The sequence below is a fragment of the Salmo salar genome, chromosome ssa16, assembly GCF_905237065.1.
Source record: "Salmo salar chromosome ssa16, Ssal_v3.1, whole genome shotgun sequence".
Taxonomy (NCBI): domain Eukaryota; kingdom Metazoa; phylum Chordata; class Actinopteri; order Salmoniformes; family Salmonidae; genus Salmo; species Salmo salar.
Window position 1 is genome coordinate 34,915,957 of NC_059457.1, and position 24,339 is coordinate 34,940,295.

General features: G+C 42.5%; 1 protein-coding gene across 1 annotated transcript; it reads left to right on the forward strand.

The window, feature by feature from the left end:
- The first annotated feature begins 158 nt into the window (after positions 1-158).
- On the forward strand, positions 159-13,115 carry gabarapl2 (GABA(A) receptor-associated protein like 2). The gene is made up of 4 exons (XM_014148919.2): positions 159-399; positions 3,139-3,194; positions 11,159-11,331; positions 12,617-13,115. The coding sequence occupies exons 1-4, from the start codon at positions 366-368 to the stop codon at positions 12,705-12,707; spliced, it is 354 nt and encodes a 117-aa protein (XP_014004394.1). The 5' UTR covers positions 159-365; the 3' UTR covers positions 12,708-13,115.
- The last annotated feature ends 11,224 nt before the right edge of the window (positions 13,116-24,339 follow it).

The window sequence follows — 24,339 nt, forward strand, 5'->3', positions numbered from 1 at the left end:
ATCCATCTAGTTACATCTTCTCCCAACGACGGCCAGTGTACTTCCTCTCACTACCATATTTGGTAGTGAGGGGACACGCAAAACGGATGCATCCGATGAAATATCTGTCTCAATGTTCCATCTGTGGTTTTACAGTCGACAATCCCCCCCTCCCCGGCCCCCCTACAGAATAGAAATGGTACAAACAGACAGTGACATCACCATCACCTCCTTGGGCTAGACAGGCGTTCGAAGGGTTGCTGCTACATTGTTTACATTTTAGTTGTTACATTGTATCGTTTTACATAAAATCGACAATAACCTGCCTGTTTACACGTTCAGGTTTGAATTTCAACATCACGTCATAGCGCGAGGATTCTGCAAAAATGAAATGGATGTTTAAAGAGGATCATTCCCTCGGTAAAGGGATTTTAATTATGTCACATGTAATTGCCTGTGTAATCTCCTGTACAGATTTAGTTATCGGTTTTGAAGTGCCAAGCTGATGATGGCATGAGCAGAATAGATTGCATGTGTCGTACGTTGGGCCACAAACACAGAAATAAAGCTTGGAGCTTGAACAGAATGCTAATATGGTGCATGTGTTCACGTACTGGCCTACAGGTTATTCGTAAGATAATGTATTTTATAAACACCATCATAACTTTTACTCGAATCACAATGAGGCCAACGTTACCCTCCCGGAACCTTACTGGTTCCCTCAGTAATGCATAGTATGCATGTATATTAAGGTAATTAAGTATAGGGAACATAATAGCACACTATTTAAAAATATATATATAAACAGAATTTATTAATGCAGGTTATTACATTGAGAGTTATCTTTTTTAAAGAGACAAAATTGAGAGAGAGAACTGTCCCAACATATAAGCAGTTATAAGCTACCAGTTATATGACTAAAAATGCACATTTTGTCCCCCATTCTAAATGTTTTTTCATGTACTTTACACCATTTTCTTATTTTAATCTTATCACTTGATAAAGGATCTACTCAATTATGTCTAATTATAGGGCTTATATCTAGGCTAATGAAACTGACAGCATTGAACCTCAATGGAATTCTCACACTTATACTGTTTTTGTGTCGAATCCGGTTCAAACTGTTCTGTTCTGGTTTTTGATATTTTCTTTTCACATAGTCCTTTTCAGCTTGGCATCTGTGGTGGGTGTGTAAACAGCTCAGTACTGCTCAGCTTGGCTGTACTTGGCTCACCTCATTAGTTGGAAAAGGGTTCTAGTGGCATGCATGACATGGCGTGGCTGCCAGAAACCAGCTATATAATGGAAAAGGTTGAGCTCTAGTCTAGTAAATCTAACATTAACTTATATAGCTATCTAGATCATTACTATGTCTGAAACATTAGTTGAAAGTTGACAGACATATGTGTTGAGATACGTGTATGTACAGTGCATTCGGAAAGTGTTCAGACCCCTCCCCTTTTCCCACATTTTGTTATATTACAGCCTTATTCTAAAATGTATTAAATAAATACAAATCCTCATCAATCTACACACAATACCCAACAATGACAAAGCGGAAATAGTTTTTTAGACATTTTTGTAATGTATAAAAAACAAAAACAGAAATACCTTATTTACATAAGTATTCAGACCCTTTGCCAAGAGACTCAAAATTGAGCTCAGATGCATCCTATTTCCATTCATCATCCTTGAGATGTTTCCACAACTTCATTGGAGTCCACCTGTGGTAAATTCAATTGATTGGACATGATTGGAAAGGCACACCCCTGTCTATATAAGGTCCCACAGTTAACAGTGCATGTCAGAGCAAAAACCAAGCCATGAGGTCAAAGGAATTGTCCGTAGAGCTCCGAGACAGGATTGTGTCAAGGCACAGATCTGGGGAAGGGTACCAAAACATTTCTGCAGCATTGAAGGTCCCCAAGAACACAGTGCCCTCTATTATTCTAAAATGGAAGAAGTTTGGAACCACCAAGACTCTTCCTAGAGCTGTCGACCAATCCAAACTGAGCAATCGGGGGAGAAGGGCCTTGGTCAGGGAGGTGACTAAGAACCCGATGGTCACTCTGACAGAGCTCCAAAATCCTCTGTGGAGATGGGAGAACCTTCCAAAAGGACAACCATCTCTGCAGCACTCCACCAATCAGGCCAGACAGAAGCCAGTCCTTAGTAAAAGACACATGACAGCCCGCTTGGAGTTTTCCAAAAGGCACCTAAAGGACTCTCAGACCATGAGAAACAAGATTCTCTGGTCTGATTAAACCAAGATTGAACTCTTTGGCCTGAATGTCAACTGTAACATCTGGAGGAAACCTGGCACCATCCCTACGGTGAAGCATGGTGGTGGCAGCATCATGCTGTGGGGATGTTTTTCAGCCGCAGGGACTGGGAGACTAGTTAGGATTGATGGAAAGATGAACGGTGCAAAGTACAGAGAGATCCTTGATTAAAACCTTCTCCAGAGCCCTCAGGACCTCAGAATGGGGTGAAGACAAGACAACACAGGAGTGGCTCTGGGACAAATAGCTGTTCCCCATCTAACCTGACAGCTTGAGAGGATCTGCAGATAAGAAACTCCCCAAATACAAGTGTCCCAAGCTTGTAGCGTCATACCCAAGAAGACTCGAGGCTGTAATCACTGCCAAAGGTGCTTCAACAAAGTACTGAGTAAAGGGTCTAAATACTTATGTAAATATGATATTTCAGTTTGACATTTTTTTTAAACAGTTTTTGCTTTGTCATTATGGGGTATTGTGTGTAGATTGATGAGGGGAAAAAACTATTTAATACATTTTAGATTAAGGTTGTAATGTAACAAAATGTGTAAAAAGTTAAGGGATCTGAATACATTCCAAATGCACTGTATTGGCATTGCACATTGCTTCCACATGGAATGCTTAGAACAAGTGTGTTCCCTCACATCATCAGTAGAACATCTCCAAAACGACTCTATTACTACCTACTATTACTGTTTACTGTGCTGTCTCAGTCTTCTGTTTATCTGCTGTCTTAAGTGAATGGAGGTAAATGTAGGAGCTGTGGAAAGGAATTCCCTTTTAGGAGGACAATACATTTATCTAATCTAATGTAAGTAGCTATATCATGCCACTACCTATGCCTGTGCATCTAATCCTACTTTTTTCTTCTCTTTCTCAGAACACCGATGTGTGGAGTCTGCCAAAATACGCAACAAATATCCTGACAGGGTACCGGTGAGTGAATGAAAGGGATCGACCTAGGGGTTAGAGTGTTTTCCTGTGTTAGTGTCTATGCACCCTCAGCGGGTGCATCCGGTTTTCAGCGGAAATGGAAAGCTGAAGCTAGTCTGTGACGCAACTTCTGCTTTTCATGCGCCGGTACTTTGGCAACTAGTACGTTTTTTTTTATTGTCCCGCTTTGGCCTGGATGTGTCGATGTGTAGTTCCTACATGCATAATCTATAAGCAGAATTACTGTTTTACCTCAATTAGCCACGAAATACCTAGTTTGAAGGCTGTGCATCGCCATTTACTCTACATTTACCTCCACAGGCCAGCCACCTAGCAATTAGAGTTTCAGCCAATGAGGTTCATCCCCTCGCCAATTGACAGCTAGGAAGTAGAGCAAGAGAGAGAGAGAGAGCAATGACGTGGTGCACATATCTGCACATTTGTGAAGTAGTACGCAATTTTTGGGACCACTTTTGGCTCGTGGGCGCTACTTTCAAAACTACTGCCTAAAAAGTATACAAAAGTTCTGGAGAATATCTTTAACAAGGTGACACTCCATCTTAACTCCTCATCTACATATACTGGATTGGTTGAACAGTGCAGAAGAGAACATCAGACTGTTTTTTTTTCTCGTCAAGACCTGAAAGAAAGAAATGCTGTATTTATTTTACGCCTTGTGCTGGGGAGAATAAAAGGCCATTCTAAAATGTGCAGTTTTGTCACAAAACAAAATGCCACAGATGGCTCAAATTTTGAAGGAGCGTGCAATTGCAATGCTGACTGCAGGAATGTCCACCAGAGATGTTGGCAGAGAATTTGATCGTTGAAATTGTTTGAAATTGAAATTGTTACATGTTGCATTTATATTTATGTTCAGTATAGTTATAGTTGATCAATTATTGTTATTTATTCATTGTTGTGACATTTTTACGCACTTTTTCTCCCCAATTTCATGATTACAATCTTGTCTCATCCCTGCAACTGCCCAACTGGCTTGGGAGAGGTGAAGGTTGAGTCATGCATCCTCTGAAACATGACCCGCCATGCCGCACTTCTTAACACCCGCACGCTTAACCCGGAAGCCAGCTCCACCGATGTGTTGGAGGAAACACCTTTCAACTGACAACCGAAGTCAGCCTGCAGGCGCCCGGCCCGCCACAAGGAGTCCAATTCACACGCTCCCTCAAAACTTGAGACATCTGTGGTGTTATGTGACAAAACTGTACCTTTTATTGTCCCCAGCAAAAGGTGCACCTGTGTAATGATCATGCTGTTTAATCAGCTTCTTGATATACCACACCAGTCAGGCGGATGAATTATCTTGGCAAAGGAGAAATCCTTACTAACAGGGATGTATATCAAATATGTGCAGAAAATCTGAGCGAAACAAGGTTTTTGTGCATATGGAAAATGTATGGGATATTTTATTTCAGCTCACGAAACATGGGACCAACACTTTGCATGTTGCGTTTTATATTTTTGCTCAGTATAAATACTGCACTCTGTCCCACAAAACGTATTTGCTAGATTCATGATAGTATTGTTAGAAGAAGCAAAGGAATGTGAACTTCAAAACATGATGTCGTTTTATTGGAAATTGTAGCTGTTGTTTGTTGGCAATTAATTAATCTGCTAACTTCTGACTTGATTTACTGCAGCTAGAAAGAGATCAGTTGATGGCTTCTAAAACAGCTCTATCTACAGATTGGTAGATGCTATTCCTAATCCATTATCAGATTTGAAAAGCAGAGAAGTAGGGAAAGATTTCATACCATCTTTGCTTTTGTCCGACTTGTTGGGGGAGTGGTCAAAACGGCAGTTGTTTGCAAGGAAGTTTGTCGAAGATTGATGCTGGGGCTTTTGCTTCGCAAGCCCCACAACAATTAATTTGAAGAATTTATCTGCATGGTATGTTTTGTTGGCTAGCTAGCAAGGCAGTTTTATAGGAATTCTTCACCCCCAAAAATGTTATTAACTGCCAATATGCCAACATTCCGTTCAAACAATACAGTCAATCCATAGTCATACACTGGCTGAAATCAGTTGACGATAGGACTTAGACAAGTTGTAAATTTAGGAAGTACTGATATTGTATCATATAATAGCACAGACATTTATGTCTGTTTACATATATTTTAGAGGCTGTTTATACAGAAAATGTGTATAAAACCCATATAAACTGTACTTATAATTATATGACAATATTGTCATCACCACCTTCCGGAGACACCTGAAACCCCACCTCTTTAAGGAATACCTGGGATAGGATTAAGTAATCCTTCTAACCCCCCCAAAAAAAAATAAAGATATAGATGTACTATTGTAAAGTGGTTGTTCCACTGGATATCATAAGGTGAATGCACCAATTTGTAAGTCACTCTGGATAAGAGCGTCTGCTAAATGACGTAAATGTAAATGTAATTGTAGGTCGACAATAATTATTTTACACAATTTCTTCTACTTCACATGCCTTACTTTTATTTTCCTGTACAAGTAAAATCAGGAAGTGCATAACTGACGCCTATACTGCCATTCATTCCAAGTAGACTGGTCTGGATTTTTCCCTGCCATTTTCACCCCCTTCTGTAACTTTTAGGTTTGATGACATAGCCCCTCTAGTAATTTAATAGGATTTCTATGGGCGCTTTCACATATCCCTTTATGATCCAGATCCTGGAGCGTTTTAGAACCTGATCTGCGCTATAAAGCATGTATGTAATGCAAACAAACCCTGCCTGAAACGAATCCTGGACTTGCTTGAGTAGCGGGTCCAAGATCCAGGACCAGAGAGACCCTGTTCTACACCTGTGTCACGACTCCCGCCGAAGTCGACCCCTCTCCTTGTTCGGGCGACGTTCGGCGGTCGACGTCACCGGCTTACTAGTTGCCACCGATCGATGTTTCACTGTTCGTTTGGTTTTGTCTTTATTGTGTACACCTGTTTTGAGTTTTCCTAATTATGTTCATTATTTAAACCTCTGCATTTCCTGTTTGTCTTGTCGGTGATTGTTTGTCTGTTTTGTGTAGTTGGAGGTGTTTCTCCTAACTATGTATTTTTTATGAGAAGATGGATTGATAAATTTTAGTAAACACGTTTTGTTTACCTTCATCCCTGTGTCCTGCGCCTGACTCCTCCACTTCTCTAAGAAAATCCGTTACAGAATCACAGACCACAAATGGAGTCAGCAGGAGCAGCCAGTTCTCCTAGTCATCTAGAGGAGCACGTTCAGCAGCAGGCTAAAATGATACAGGATCTAATGACGGCCATGGATTGCGTGCTGCTGACCATGGAGAGAGTGGAGAGGAAAGGCTGTCCTGCTCCCGAGAGCGTATGACGGAGCAGCTGCCGGGTGTCAGGGGTTCCTACTCCAGCTAGAGCTCTACCTGGCGGCTGTCCAGCCGCCGCCCTCGGGACGCGAGAGAGTGAGCGCCCTCATCTCCTGTTTGACTGGTAAAGCCCTAGAGTGGGCCAACGCTATCTGGGAGGTGGAAGACCCGACTCGGGAAAACTACGAGGACTTCTCCCGCCACTTTCGGGCAGTGTTTGATCATTCACCAGAAGGAAAAGCGGCGGGAGAGCGCTTGTTCCATTTAAAGCAGGAGATGAGGAGCGCTCGGGAGTTTGCACTGGATTTTAGAACTCTGGCGGCTGGTGCAGGATGGAATGAGCGGGCCCTGATCGATCACTACAGGTGTGGTTTGCGAGAGGACGTTCGTAGGGAGCTAGCCTGCAGGGACACCACCATCCACCTGGACCAGCTGATGGACTTATCTATCCAGCTGGATAACCTGCTGGCCTCCCGCGGATGTCCGGATCGGGGTCCGTTGGTTCCATCCTCCAGTCGCTTAGACCCAACACCAATGGAGTTGGGCGGGGCTGGTACTAGGGAGACCGGAGGGCAAACCGTTCCATGCACCAGAGGTGACCGCAGAGGACACACTGCTGGTCGGTGCTGGGGATGTTTTCCAGGTAGTCGAGGTGGTAGGCGGAACACTGGTGGTTCATCTCAGGTGAGTAGGCACACGACTCACCCAGACTCCCCTGTTGCTCACATGTGGTTATCTATAAGATTTCCGGGGTTTTCCCCGCATTCCCAGCATAAGGCGCTAGTAGATTCAGGCGCAGCTGGGAACTTTATAGATCGGTCTTTGGCCAATAGATTAGGGATTCCTATTGTTCCCGTTGATGTTCCCTTCCCTATACATGCCCTAGATAGTCGTCCTTTGGGGTCTGGGCTGATTAGGGAGGTCACAGTTCCCATTGCTATGGTGACGCAGGAGAGTCATGAAGAGAGTATTAGTCTCTTTCTGATTGACGCTCCTGCGTTTCCCGTTGTATTGGGGCTTCCCTGGTTGGCTTCTCATGATCCTCTTATTTCGTGGCAACAGAGGGTTCTTAAGGGATGGTCCTGTCAGTGTTCAGGGAGGTGTTTAGGTGTTTCCTTAGGTGCCACCACGGTGGAGAGTCAAAACCAGGTTTCCACCATGCACATTCCCCCCGAATATGCCGATTTGGCAATCGCCTTCTGTAAAAGGAAGGCGACTCAATTACCACCCCATCGACCGGGGGATTGTGCGATAAATCTCCTGGAGGGGGCTGCACTTCCCAGGAGTCACGTGTATCCTCTGTCACAGGAGGAGACGGCGGCTATGGAAACATATGTCGCTGAATCTCTGGGACAGGGATACATTCGGCCCTTCCATTTCACCTGTCTCCTCGAGCTTCTTTTTTGTGAAGAAGAAGGATGGAGGTTTACACCCGTGCATTGACTATCGAGGTTTGAACCAGATTACTGTGAAATACAGTTACCCGCTACCTCTGATCGCCAGTATGACAGAGTCATTGCTCGGGGCGCGCTTCTTCACAAAATTGGACCTCAGGAGCGCGTACAATCTGGTGCGTATCAGGGGAGGGGATGAGTGGAAGACGGCATTTAGCACTACATCTGGGCACTATGAGTACCTCGTCATGCCGTATGGGTTAATGAATGCTCCATCCGTCTTCCAATCATTTGTGGATGAGATCTTCAGGGAGCTGCACGGGCGGGGTGTAGTAGTGTATATAGATGATATTCTCATATACTCCACCACCCGCGCTAAGCATGTGTCCCTTGTGCATACGGTGCTTGGTCGACTGTTGGAGCATGACCTTTACGTCAAGGCGGAGAAATGTCTGTTCTTTCAACAATCCGTCTCCTTCCTTGGGTACCGTTTGTCCGCGTCAGGGGTGGAGATGGAGACTGACCGCATTTCAGCCGTGCATAATTGGCCGACTCCAACCACGGTAAAGGAGGTGCAGCGGTTTTTAGGGTTTGCCAACTACTACCGGAGGTTTATCCGGGGCTTTGGCCAGGTGGCGGCTCCCATTACCTCCTTACTGAGGGGGGGACCGGTGCGGTTGCGGTGGTCGGCTGAGGCGGACAGAGCTTTTGGTAACCTGAAGGCTCTGTTTACCACGGCTCCAGTGCTGGCGCATCCTGATCCCTCCTTAGCGTTCATAGTTGAGGTGGATGCATCTGAGTCTGGAATAAGGGCTGTGCTATCTCAGCGCTCGGGTAACCCACCAAAACTCCGCCCCTGTGCTTTCTTTTCGAAGAAGCTCAGCCCGGCGGAGCGAAACTATGACGTGGGGGATAGGGAGTTGTTAGCTGTTGTCGGGGCTCTGAAAGTGTGGAGACATTGTCTTGAGGGGGCTAGACACCCTTTCCTCATTTGGACTGACCACCGAAATCTGGAGTATATTCGGGCAGCGAGGAGACTGAACCCTCGCCAGGCTAGGTGGGCCATGTTTTTCACACGCTTTTCTTTCACTCTTTCTTATAAACCAGGTTCCCAGAACGTCAAGGCAGACGCACTGTCCCGGCTGTATGATACAGAGGAGCGGTCCACAGAGCCCACTCCCATAATTCCAGCCTCATGCCTGGTGGCACCGGTGGTATGGGAGGTGGACGCGGACATCGAACGGGCGTCACGTGCAGAACCCACTCCCTCCCAGTGTCCCGTTGGGCGCGTTTACGTGCCGTTTGATGTTCGCGATTGTTTCATCTGTTGGGCCCACACATCACCCTCCTCTGGTCATCCTGGTATAGGTCGGACAGTGCGCTGCCTTACGGGGAAGTACTGGTGGCCCACGTTAGCCAAGGACGTGAGGGTTTATGTCTCCTCCTGTTCGGTATACGCACAGTGCAAGGCACCTAGACATCTGCCCAGAGGGAAATTACAACCCCTTCCCGTTCCGCAACGACCGTGGTCACACCTATCGGTGGATTTCGTGACGGATCGTCCACCGTCACGGGGGAACACCACGATCCTGGTCGTTGTGGATCGGTTTTCTAAGTCCTGCCGTCTCCTTCCTTTGCCCGGTCTCCCTACGGCCCTACAGACTGTGGAGGCCCTATTTACCCATGTATTCCGGCACTATGGGGTGCCTGAGGATATAGTCTCTGATCGGGGTCCCCAATTTACGTCTAGAGTCTGGAGGGCGTTTATGGAACGCCTGGGGGTCTCGGTCAGTCTTACCTCAGGGTTCCACCCCGAGAGTAATGGGCAGGTGGAAAGAGTCAACCAAGAGGTGGGTAGGTTTCTGCGGTCCTATTGCCAGGACCGGCGTGGAGAGTGGGCATCATTTATCCCTTGGGCGGAGATGGCCCAAAATTCCTTACGCCACTCTTCCACTAACCTTACCCCTTTTCAGTGTGTGCTAGGGTATCAGCCGGTCCTGGCACCATGGCATCAGAGCCAGATCGAGGCTCCTGCGGTGGATGAATGGTTTCGGCACTCGGAGGAGACATGGAACGCTGCCCATGTACGTCTTCAACGAGCCATCAGGCGGCAAAAGGCGAGTGCCGACAGCCACCGCAGTGAGGCCCCGGTTTATGCACCGGGGGATCGGGTCTGGCTCTCGACCCGAAACCTGCCCCTTCACCTGCCCTGCCGGAAGCTGGGTCCGCGGTTTGTGGGGCCATTTAAAGTCCTGAGGAGATTGAACGAGGTTTGTTATAGGTTACAACTTCCCCCTGATTATCATATTAACCCCTCGTTCCATGTCTCTCCTCAGGCCGGTGGTAACTGGTCCGCTCCAGCTGTCGGAGGTACGGGAGGTTCCTCCGCCCCCTCTGGACATCGAGGGGGCCCCGGCATATACCGTACGAGCCATTATGGACTCCAGGCGTCGGGCGAGGGGCCTTCAGTACCTCGTGGAGTGGGAGGGGTATGGCCCGGAGGAGCGAAGCTGGGTACCGGCGGAAGACATCCTGGATCCATCGTTAATCCAGGATTTTCATCGCTTCCGTCCGGATCGCCCTGCTCCCCGTCCTCCGGGTCGTCCCCGAGGCCGGTGTCGGCGCGCTGCTGGAGCCGCACGTCGGGGGGGGGGGGGTACTGTCACGACTCCCGCCGAAGTCGACCCCTCTCCTTGTTCGGGCGACGTTCGGCGGTCGACATCACCGGCTTACTAGTTGCCACCGATCGATGTTTCACTGTTCGTTTGGTTTTGTCTTTATTGTGTACACCTGTTTTGAGTTTCCCTAATTATGTTCATTATTTAAACCTCTGCATTTCCTGTTTGTCTTGTCGGTGATTGTCTGTTTTGTGTAGTTGGAGGTGTTTCTCCTAACTATGTATTTTTTATGAGAAGATGGATTGATACATTTTAGTAAACACGTTTTGTTTACCTTCATCCCTGTGTCCTGCGCCTGACTCCTCCACTTCTCTAAGAAAATCCGTTACAACCTGTTTTAATGTTATACGTCAATGTACAATAAGGTTGTTATTGGAACGATGTACCTGGCTGAATACATTTTAAATAAATAAAATATTGAGCACACTGGATTGTGTAAAATCTCTGGAACTTTGGAAGTTTGTTTTTGGCTGTGCGTACGTCGTAACACAAAAGGATGTTATAGGTCATATCCCTGTTGGTGTGTGTGTGTGTGTGTGTTTACATATGTTATTTATCTGCTTCTCAGGTGATAGTGGAGAAAGTGTCTGGCTCACAGATAGTGGACATCGACAAGAGAAAATACTTGGTACCTTCTGACATCACAGTGGCCCAGTTCATGTGGATCATCAGGAAGCGCATCCAGCTGCCCTCGGAGAAAGCTATTTTTCTCTTTGTTGACAAAACTGTTCCCCAGTCCAGGTGAGATTAAATTGACTTAACTGGAGGAAGGGGTGTGGGCTGTGAGTAGTATTTCTCAAAACACTGGATGAGTCCTGAGTGCATTGTTTTTCACTCTGTTCCAATGATCTACCGTGTTATACAACCATCCACAGAACTGTTGCATTCTTATACCAGCCTAGGTTTAATCCCATGTGGTCGGTATGTGCATTTGTTTGTGTCCATCTCTGTAACTAAAGACAATGAACATTCAGTTTCAGTCTCTGTTAAATCAATCAGAGATGTATAGCCACACCAATCTCCTTCACTTACACCTAATCTTGGTTAATACAGAACTAAAATCTCACGTAATTTGATCAGACATCAGACATTATGTTACGTAGTCTGCCAACAAGAAATTACATTCACGTAATCACACCTACAAATCTACCCCAATCACAGTCCCTCCAGCTGGGTCTGATTGTTAGTACTATCTGTCAAAAACCTGTAAAATACATGTACCTACCAATGCATTATGTGGGTAGACTGTACACATGGTTATGGGGTTTGACTGAATAAACCTTGAAATTAGATTCTTAAAAACTCAGCTTCCTTGTTTGTCTATAGACAATACCATTCTGATGTAAGATAACATTTTTGAACAGATCACGGGTGTGTTATGTTCGTCGTAAAGATGGGACCAATGCGCAGCAGGAATGTGTATGCTCATCTTCTTGTTTATTGAGAAGAAAACAAAACAAAACACTTAATCAAAACAACAACGGCGAAACAACAGTCCTGTGAGACACACAGCTACACATGGAACAACTATCCACAAAAACCCATGAAAAAACACCCCTACTAAATAGGACCTTCAATTAGAGGCAACGAGGAACAGCTGCCTCCAATTGAAGGTCAACCCAATAAACTAAACATAGAAATAGAATAACTAGACACAGACATAGAAATAGACTAACATAGAACATTAACCAAAAAATCCCGAAACACATAAAACAAACACCCCCTGCCACGTCCTGACCAAACTTACAATAACAAATAACCCCTTTACTGGTCAGGACGTGACAGGGTGACTCAGAAGTCAGATGAGTTCCTGAATGTTTATTGTGTGTGGGGTATGTATAGGAGGAACCTTGATGTTCAGCTTATAGGAAGGCAACGCGAGACTAATAGAGGAGTGAATGTATGTGCATGCATTTGTGTTCTGAATTCGAAATGTGACTGGTTGGAGGATGCATCTGTTTTAAATCTTTGTGTGTTCTAGAAAATCTATGTTCAAATGTGACCAATGTCTTTCTCTATCCTGCAGTCTGACAATGGGACAGCTATATGAGAAAGAGAGAGACGAGGATGGCTTTCTGTACATGGCGTACAGTGGCGAAAACACATTTGGTTTCTAGGCCTTCACACAAAGTTGAGTTGACACAACCCTTGCATCCTACTTGACCCAATCATCCCATTATTTCTTGCAGACAAGCTTGATTGTATCGCTATCATAATAAAGATGTGTGGAAGAAGTGTGTTAGAAACCTCAACACTAATCATGTATTTGTATTACTAGTATCACTCATAGCATATTATATTGAAACTATAAATTGTATATTTGATTACTTTTAGGTAAAGAATGTTGTTGCATTATTATTAGCAGTTTAACATATTAATGTCAGCTATGATATACAGTAATAACGGTTTTCTTTTAATTTGTCAATGTTTGATTTGTTTATTATCTTTAAAGATGATATATACCAATAATTTGAATATATGAAAGGTAAGGTAGCCTGAGGACCAATAAAAACACAGAAAATGGCTCTTATTCTCTGTACTCATTCAAAACAACAATTGAATTTTCTTAACAGAAAAATATTCACGGATGCGTATATTATTCTGGACACATACAGGAACAAAGACTGTCACACATACTGTATATATTGACTCAGATCTCATGAACATATCTACCACTTTTCCTCATTCCAGTTTACCATATTCCTCAAAGCTCTCCATAGACACATGAAACTAAAATCGTAATAATAATAAAGACAAAGCAACCAAAAGGGCTAGAAGGGGACACTGACCACGTGAGCTCCAAACTCTTTTTAAACTCAGGTCTTTGCATGTCCTGACAAAATTGGTCATTGTTCCCTTGGCTCATCTGCAAGTACAATAATGCTTCATGACAGTGTATGGCTGTGTGCTTTCACCTGTGTTTGAATGTCCCTCTAAAATCACACAGCATTATGTACAAACCGGTCTCTCAGTCCCTTGTTGCTGTAAGCAACAAAGTCGTGCTGTGCTTAAGTGAAACAGCAGCAGGTTTAGGTCACTGGAGAGCCACAGTGGGAAGGCCTCTGAGCCCAGCTGCAGTCAGGCCTGCTGGTATGACAGAGCCGCCTGCTAGTAGTCCCAGTACATCTGGACCCAGCTAACAATTCTAGGGAGGGAGAACGTTTTTGTAATGTTACCCGTAATATTCCCCTAATGTTTGAGTCTACAGTTTTCCGTTAGTTAGGGGGACATTCTCTCTATAGCTAGGTTTCCATCCAGTTGGTGACAGATTTTCATGCAAATATTCTAAAATACGCATAAAAACATTTTCCCACCAGAGATGTGTTTCCATCAAATTGACTGGTTGTGAATAAAAGGCTGTGCGTGATGAGGTAGTGCACATAAAAATACCTTTTGTGGTTAAATTCCCATTTACTGAATAAAAAATCAAAGTTAAATGGGTTTCCATCTCATTTTAAACTCTATTGATGGTTTTCTCACAAAATATGTTGCATTATATAGTGAGTGTGCCCCTGCTGGTATTGGCACGTGCGCTCTAGCCAACAGCTCACAGATACAATGCGTGTATAGCCTACATGATGAGATTATTAAGGACAAAGGAGCGAAAATGTTATTTGTTTAAATGGCAGGCCAAGCCTCGATGATCATGTCATCACCAGAATAAGACTCAATATGTATTGGAAAGGAAAGGGAGATATATTCAGTTCTGCAACTGACTAGGTATTCAACCAAAATGTGTCTTCCGCATTTATCCCAACGCCATTTATCCGAACAGCATTTATCAGAGAGGTGCGGGGGGCTGCCTTAATCAATGTCATCGGGGCAGTTGTTGTTGGGGGTTAACTGCATTGTTCAACGGCAGAACAGCAGATTTTTCTACCTTGCCGGCTCGAGGATTCAAACCAGCAACCTTTCAGTTATTAGTCCAACGTTCTTAACGAGCTCATCGCCTTGCACTTTCACCACCCTGTGAAGTTCATCATAACTTATTTCATCTGTAGCTTAATAAACTGCATGCTTTCCCAGTGCAGCTTGGCAGGGTCGTGTTTCGGAGGACACATGGTTCTCAAACTTCTCCTCACCCGAGGCGTTGCAGCGATGGGACAAGACGGTAACTACCAATTGGATATCATGAAATTGGGGAGAAAAAGTCAAACATGTCAACGTGTGACTCCAAGTTTACATCAATATGATGGTTATTATATCAATATTTGCGCATAAAAGCATTTCAACCGACATTTCTCGCATAATTAATTTCACAGACACAAAAAGATCTCACCTTGTCCAGTGTATTTTGTTTTGTCGACATTTGGAAAGTTTACCGAAATGTTCTGTTTTCATCAGGCCTGTCATTGTCATGGGGTGCGTAACTGGTGGCAGGGAAGTCAGATGCAGGAGAGCAGAACTTGGTAATAGCTGGAGCAGTTTAATAGTAAAACCAACGGCATAAGAAAATACAAAATATGGGCACAATAACCCGACGCGCACCAGTCAAACAAATATGCACAAGCACTTACAATAAACAATACCACACAAAGACATGGGGGGGAACAGAGAGTTAAATACACAACACGTAATGAGGGAATGAAAACTAGGTGTGTGGGAAAACAAGACAAAACAAATGGAGAATGAAAAATGGATCGGTGATGGCTAGAAGACTGTCGACGTTGACCGCCGAACACCGCCCGAACAAGGAGAGGCACCGACTTCGGCAGAAGTCGTGACAGTCATTAAATGTTTGATCCGACATGTACTTTGCGCGCATTAAAAGGTTGGATGCAAACCTGGTTTATGTTAGCAAAAACCTTCTGAGAACCTTTTTAACATGTTTTGTCGTTAGGATAATATTCCATCAATGTCCCACCAAACATACACAGAACATGGTTGACATGTCCTAAAAAAATAAGATATTAATGTTGCAAGAGCATTCATTTGTCTAATTTTCTATGGGGTTAGGAGAATGTTCCATCAACGTCCCACCAAACATGGTTGCCATATTTTCAGAATATAAGATATTAATGTTCTAGACACATTTCATGAGAACCTTGCAAGAACATTCCTGTCCAGTTTTCTGAGGGTTATGAGAATATTCCTTCTATCAACGTCCCAACAAACATACACAGAACATTGTTGCCATGTTCTCAGAACATAAGATATGAATGGTCTAGACACATTTCATGGAAATGTTGCAAGAACATTTCTGTGTATCAGTTGTCAGGACACTGCCTGAGGGTCCCAAAGAAATGTTTATAATACAGTTCACCTGACTGGTGAAACACTGATCTATTCATAGCTCTTTGTCTGTTGGTGATACTCACACACAGTGTTTTTAACATACAGTGTTTTCAACTTACATATTTGATGTCCTTTGACATACATGATTACATTATGCATGTTCATTTATACAGTAATAATATTTAACAGTATTCACCTGGGATTTGAACTCACAACCTCTTGGTTCCATGGTACACCGATCTTCCTGCTGCATCACCATGTTCATGTCATGTATCGGTTAATCTGACTAATCTCATCATTGATTTGATTGACTTATTTCAGAAATTAAAGGGCTTTAAGTATCGTTGTATTTTGTTGGTGGGGCAGAATATTCCATCAACGTCCCACCAAACATACACAGAACATATCCCAGGTGAAGACATAATAATAACTGTATAAATGAACATGCACAATGTAATCAACTAGGTCAAAGTGTCAAATATGTAAATTGAAACACAATCCAGGCCCTGATTGGTGAACCACTGATCCATTCATAGCTCTTTGTCTATTGGCAAGGTCAGGGATACTCCCACACACACACAGCTTTTAACATACATGTTCGACAAGAGTAACAAGGTGTGATATGTAAAGGAACTTTTTTTCCTTGTATTAGTCATCTCAGGGATCTTGAAAACATAACAGAGAAGCAATTAAATGTTTTTGCTCATCACTAAACAGTAAATAAAGATGAAATCATAAAATGACACTAAAACTGTTTAGGACTTCACTAAATACTTAATAATAACAAACCATATGTTAAAAGACGCAGAGTTGTCCTTTAAGACTCCAAACTATCTCCTGCATACTGTCACCATTTATTTACATCCTTTAGGAGTAAATCATTCTCTGTCCCATTGGAGTGCAGCTATATTTAATTGTCCAGGGGAGCAGTATGCCCAATGAGTGCTTTCTATTTTTATTTTTTTAAAGGATCATGTTACCAGTTAATAAGATTGTGAAAGCTCAAATACATACAGTGTGTGTATGTGTGCACATACACACATACATACACTCTGCTGCTAATGTCGAAGCCTCTCCACTCGAACTCAGACACAGGAAATTAAGTGGTGTTGGCAGGCATGGAGGAATGAGGTGGATGTGCAGGCTGATGAGATGCATGTCTGGCTAGAGACCGAAACACACAGGAATCCTAGGGACATGTTTCCATACCCTGGAAATAAATCCTTAGTTTTCTCAGTAGTGTAAAAAGGGTTCATTCCATAGAAGTAGAATGATTCATTCTCATTCAATGGTTCATTCACCACCTCACCTCCTGTCACCTCAGGTTAATACGTCATGGTAACGGTGACTGGGTTTCTGTATTTGTTGTTTCTGTTTGTTTGTGTCTGTAGGGGAAAGGACCTCCCCAGCTAACAAGAAATGTTCCCATAACTTTAGAGAATGTTCCTTTAAGAGTCTCATTAGGTCATTAACTAACATTTTCATAAGAATGTTCCCGTGATGTACAAGGAATATTTCCAAGAGACCATTGCCTTAATGTCAAATAGAACTTACCCAGAATGTGGTTACCATGTCCTCAGAAAATAAGACATTAATGTTATAGACAGGTTTCATGGGAACGTTACAAGAACAGTCATGTGTCCAGTTTTCTCAGGATTAGGAGAAAATTGCATCAACGTACCACCAAATATACTGTACACAGAACATAGTTGCCACGTTTTCAGAACATAAGATATTCATGTTCTAGTCATGTGTCATGGGAACATTGCAAGAACATTCATGTGTCCTGTTTTCTGAGGGTTAGGAAAATATTTCATCAATGTCCCACCAAACATACAAAGAACATGGTTGCCATGTTGCCATGTTGAAATACGTTCTAAACACGTTTCATGGGAACCTTGCAGGAACATTTATGTGTATCAGAAACAAGAAACATAATTTTTTCAATATGTTCTGAGAACATGGCAATCATGTCCTGCGTACAGTATGTTTTGGGAGACAATGATTGAATATTCTCCTAACCCTCATAAAATTGGACCCATGAAACCTGTCTAGAACATTCATATCTTAAATTCTTAGAACATGGTAACCACATTGTGGGTAAGTTCTATTATATTTGACATTAAAGGAATGGTCTCTTGGAAACATTCCTTGCACATCACGGGAACATTCCTATGAAATTGTTAGTTAACAACCTAATGAGACTCTTAGGGACATTCTCTGAAGTTGTGGGAACGTTTGTTGTTAGATGGAAAGCTCCTTTCCCCTACAGACACAAACAAACAGAAACAACAAATACAGAAATTCAGTGTCTGTTACCATGACGCATTAACTTCTAAATCACAAGACCTGAGGTGACATGAGGTGACGTGGTGAATGAAACATATAATAAGAATTCATCAGTTTATGTCTATGGAATGAACCATTTTTACACCACTGAGGAAATAAAGGATTTATTTCCAGGGTGTGGAAACATGTCCCTAGGATTCCTGTCCTCTGTGTTTCTGTCTCTGAGGCCCAGACCCTGCATCTCATCAGCCTGGACATCCACCTCATTCCTCCATGCCCCGCCGACACCGCTTCATTTCCTGTGTCTGAGTTCGAGTGGAGAGGCTTTGACAGCAGCAGAGTGTGTGTATGTGTGTGTGTATGTTTGTATGTGCAGGTGTATGTATTTGAACTTTCACAATCTTATTAACTGGTAACTTGATCCTTTCACAAAAGCACTCATTGGGCATACTGCTCCCATGAACAATTAAATGTAGCTGCACTCCAATGGGACAGAGAATGGTTAACTCCTAAATTACCTAACTAAATGGCGATAGTGTACAGGAGGTTTTCTGTTACGTTTTCAAGTAGGATCCGTAGGATGACTAACACAATAAATGATGGACAGTCATTTTCAGCAGTCTATATAACCCATCTGTAGATTTCTAATCATATTAGAACTCCCTGCTATATGTTGTTGTGGTTGTCTTTGTCTAATAACATCTCTAAATATTTTAAATAGATGCTCAAAAACCTACAGAAGGATATTTATAGTCAGCTTACTCAAATATTTTTAAGTTGTTCAAGGCTCAAACTCCCATGATTCCATTCTGCAAAACCACTCCCCCCATCACCAACCGAAGTCGCAGCTCTGGCAGCACTCGTGCCCTTTCCAAATAGCCTATGTTTTCATACTGAATTTCTTGTAACCGTCATACTTTTATTAGTTCCAATAGGCCTCCATGGTTGTTGGATGGTTGCTTGGTCAGTCGCTGAGGCTGTATTTGTCTGTAATTGTTGAAAACACTTTATTTCAGATGCAGTAGGTTTAGCTACTTATCCAGCTAAACATTCTATGGCGAGAGAAAGCTTTTGTAATGATACCCGTAATGTTCCCCTAAAGTTTTCTGTTATCTATGTTGGCAAAAACAAACTGAGAACCTTTTTAGCATGTTTTGGCATTAGAGTTAGGAGAACATTCCGTTAATGTCAAACAGAACATACCCAGAACGTAGTTGCCATGTTCTCAGAACACAAGATATGAATGTTCTAGATATGTTTCATGGAAATGTTGCAAGAACATTCATGTGTCCAGTTTTATGAGGGTTAGGAGAATATTCCATCAACGTCCCACCAAACATACACAGTTTCGTGTTTTATTAGTCGTATGCCACCATGTCTGTGTCATGTTTCCTGCCTGGTCTCATAGACTAGACTTGACATAGTAAATCCGGGACACTCAAATTAGTATGATACAGTATGTTACATTTGGTATGGTTACATAAGACATAAAATTACTTAAGCCAATATCAAAACTATGGTGGTTGGTCAGGGTGGATGGGTAGGCGTATAACGCGAATGTCTAGCAACCCAAAGGTATAACGTGGATGTCTAGCTACCCAAAGGTTGTGTGTTCTAATCTCATCACAGACAACTTTAGCTAATTAGCAACTTTGCAACTACTTACTACTTTTTAGGTACTTTGCAACTACTTACATGTTAGCTAACCCTTCCCCTAACCTTAACCCTTTAACCTAACTCCGAACCTTAACCTTAACCCTAACCCTAACCCCTAGCCTAGCTAAATTAGCCACCTAGTTAATATTAACGTTAGCCACCTAGGTAACGTTAGACAAAACAAATTGGAATTGTTAATATATTATACGTTTTCCAAATTCATAACATATTGTACGAATTGAAAGTCATAACATATCATATGAAATGGATGATGTACATCCACAAATTAATACATACCATATGATATGTAACATATCATACTAATTGGAGCGTTCTGAATTTATGTTCACTATGTTACGTCTACCCCTGAGTCCAGGTTAATGAATTGCTTATTCTGACTATATTCATCTTTGATTTTATTTACATACTTCAGCAATTTAAGGGCTTTCAGTATAGTTGTCTAATGCTGGTGGTGCATGTTAACCCTGTTTTAATGATACTCCTGAATCACTATGATCAATAAAAGTTTTTCTTGGGTGTAGCCTACTTTTAACAGAGCTGAAATTTACTTCAAAGTGCATTCACCCTACTGCTTACAGCCTTACACCTATAAAGTTGTTTCAGATCTTCACAAGTGCCTATGGAGGAGGGGGTAGAGTTTCTTCTGGACAGGACAGGGCCTAACTATACTTGCCCAGTATGCACATGTCCTAGAGATATCCCTTATTGGGACAGTCATTGGTGCTGGTGGACTGGGTTCGAGATTCTTAAGCAAAATATGTTAATGTAATTATTTGGCAACACTTACAACACACATTTCTGATCTACTTAATATTAGTTTCTCATTAGCTAGGTTTTCATCCAATTGCCAACAGATTTTCATGTGAATATTCTAAAATCTGCATAAAAACAATGAGCCAATTTTCCCAACAAAGAGGTATTTCCATCAAATTGACTTGTTGGGGGTAAAAGGCTGAGCGTGATAACAAGTGCACATAAAAATAACTTATGTGTTTAAATTCTCATATATCCAATAAAAAAATACACGTTCTGGCTTTCCATTGCATTTTCAACTCTACCGATGGTTTTGTCACAAAAAATTTTGCGATATATAGCGAATTTGCCCACTCTGGTATTGGCACGTGCGCTCTAGCCAATAGCCTACATCAGGTATTCATAAACTGGGCATGCGCAATGCCGTCAGGTGTACGCCAAATAAAAATGTGATTCACATTTTTTTTAAATAAACACATATTCAAACACATTTTCAAACAGTACATTTATATTTTATTTATATTTTCCATACTTTAATTTTGGGTGAGGTTTTTTTCTCGCCTGAATAGCCTCGTTTGACTGCAAAAAATAAAATGTAACCATCTAGTGTTCAGCAAAATAACACAATGTCAAATAGAGGTAGCCTAGTCAAATAATTAACATCCAATCACATTAACTGTTACTCTCTCGCGGGAAACCTTCACTCTTGCGCAGACACTTAGAAACGAAACATGACAATTTGAAAAATAAGCCATAGTAGCTTTTTGAGCGAGAATAAAGACGACTTTCTAGTAGTAAGACATGTATAAAAGCAACAGATACCATTAATAAGAAGGGGCTAGAAGTGTCTTATATGGTGAGCTACCGAGTGGCTAGGACAGGCAAGCCCCATACTATTGTGGACTTAATTATTCCTCCTGCCGTGAATATGGCTGGGACAACGCTTGGAGAAAAGGCCAAAAAAACTATACAGACAATGCCTTCATCAAACAACACCGTTTCACGATGCCTCATTAACGTGGCAGGAGATGTTTTGAAACAAATACTGCTTCGCATACAAGCCAATGAATTATATGCGTTACAGCTGGATGAGTCAACAGACGTGGCGGGCCTGGCACAGCTCCTGGTATATGTCCGTTACGTTTATGGGGTGTCAATTAAGGAAGACATCCTCTTCTGGAAACCACTGGAAACCAGGACAACATGAGAGGATATTTTTAAAGTACTGGAAAGCTTTGTGACATCAAATGGACTTTGGTGGTCAAGATGTGTTGGTATCTGTACTGATGGCGTAAAAGCCATGACAGGGAGACATAGTGGAGTGGTAACAAGTGTGCAAGAAGTTGCTCCCGACGCCACTTGAGTACACTGTAGCATCCACCGAGAGGCTCTTGCTGCCAAGGGAATGCCTGCTAGCTTGAAAGACGTTTTGGACACTACAGTGAAAATGGTTAACTTTGTTAAAGCAAGGCCCCTAAACTCACGTGTTGTCATGCCCTGATCTGTTTCACCTGTTCTTGTGATTGTCTCCACCCCCTACAGGTGTCGCTTATTTTCCCCAGTGTATTTATCCCTGTGTTTCCTGTCTCTCTGTGCCAGTTCGTCTTGTATGTTTCCAAGTCAACCAGCGGTTTTCCCGTTCTCCTGCTTTTTGCATTCTCCTTTTTCTAGTCCTCCCGGTTTTGTCCCTTGCCTGTTTCTGGACTTTGTACCCGCCTGCCTGACCTTTCTGCCTGCCTTGTCCACGAGCCTGTCTGCCACTCTGTACCTCCTGGACTCTGATCTGGTTTTGACCTTTTTGCCTGTCCACGACCATTCTCTTGCTTACCACTTTGGATTAATAAACATTGTAAGACTCCAACCATCGGCGTCCTATGTCTGCATTTGGGTCTCGCCTTGTGCCTTGATACATGTATTTTCTGCATTATGCAATGATGTGGACAGCGACCATGTAACGCTTTTACAACATACAGAAGTGCGCTGGTTATCAAGGGGCAAAGTATTGACACGTTTTTTTTAATTGAGAGACGAGCTTTAAGTTTTCTTTACTGACCATAATTTTCATTTGTCTGACCGCTTGCAAGATGATGGGTTTCTGACACGACTGCCCTATCTGGGTGATGTTTTTTCTCACCTGAATGATCTTAATCTAGGATTACAGAGAGTCTTCGTAACTATATTCAATGTGCGGGACAAAATTGAGGCTATGATAAGAAGTTGGAGCTCTTCTCTGTCTGCATTAACAAGGACAACACACAGGTCATTCCATCATTGTATGATTTATTGTGTGCAAATGAACTCAACCTTACAGAGAGTGTCAAATGTGATATAGCAAAGAACCTGTGTGAGCTGGATGCACAATTACGCAGGTACTTTCCCGAAACGGACGACACAAACAACTGGATTTCTTATCCCTTTCATGCCCTGCCTCCAGTCCACTTACCGATATCTGAACAAGAGAGCCTCATCGAAATTGCAATAAGCGGTTCTGTGAAAATTGAATTTAATCAGAAGCCACTGCCAAATTTCTGGATAGGGTTGCGCTCAGAGTTTCTTGCCTTGGCAAATCGCGCTGTTAAGACACTGATGCCATTTGCAACCACGTACCTATGTGAAAGTGGATTCTCGGCCCTCACTAGCATGAAAACTAAATACAGGCACAGACTGTGTGTGGAAAATGATTTAAGACTGAGACTCTCTCCAATACAACCCAACATTGAGGAGTTATGTGCATCCTTTCAAGCACACCCTTCTCATTAACCTGTGGTGAGTTATTTACAATTTGTGACGAACATATAAGGTTTTATATGTAAGATGGCTAATTAAAGAGCAAAATTATTGATTATTATTATATTATTATTTGTGCCCTGGTCCTATAAGAGCTCTTTGTCACTTCCCATGATCCGGGTTGTGACAAAAACTCACACTCATTCTTATGTTTAATAAATGTATCGTATAGTGTGTGTGTGGCAGGCTTACAACGATGGGAAAAAATAACATTTGAGAGTGTGCTGACCCTGGTGCTAGAGGGGGTACGCAGCTGGAGGTTGAATGTTTGAAGGGGTACGGGACTATAAAAAGTTTGGGAACCGCTGGCCTACATGATTCAATTTTTATGGACAGAAGAGCTAGAATATTTGTGTATGTCAAATGACAGCCAAGTATTGATCATCATGACCCTCAATATTTATTGGAAAGGAGCATCAAGATCATCACCTTGCACTTTCACCATCCTTTGAAGTTCTTCATCATTTATTTAATCTGTAGCCTAATAAACTGCGTGATTTAACGGACCCGAGTCGTAGTGGAAGGACCACACATGCCATCGCATCACTTCGATATTATGGTTATTATATAAATATTTTGTCATAAAAGCGTTTCCACCTCCATTTCTCGCATAATACATTATACAGACAGAAATATCCCACTTTGTCTAGTGTATATTGTTTTGTCAACATTTGGAAAGTTCACAGACAAATTAGCTGTTTCCATCAGCTAATTTGACGTGCTCGACACTGCCTTTGTCTTTCTGCTGCTGATGTGGGTGCCATCATTCCCTAGATGTTTCCATGGATAACATTAAATCAAAGATTCTTAGAATACATGAACACACTATAATCCTTGAGTAATTTAGGATCTAGAGCGACTTAAAGGAACAACTGAAGTTAAGAGCCTTGCCCAACTCTCCTACCACTAGGCTACCTGCCTTAAAATACAGTGGCTTGCGAAAGTATTCTCCCCCATGGCATTTTTTCTATTTTGTTGCCTTACAGCCTGGAATTAAAATTTATTTTT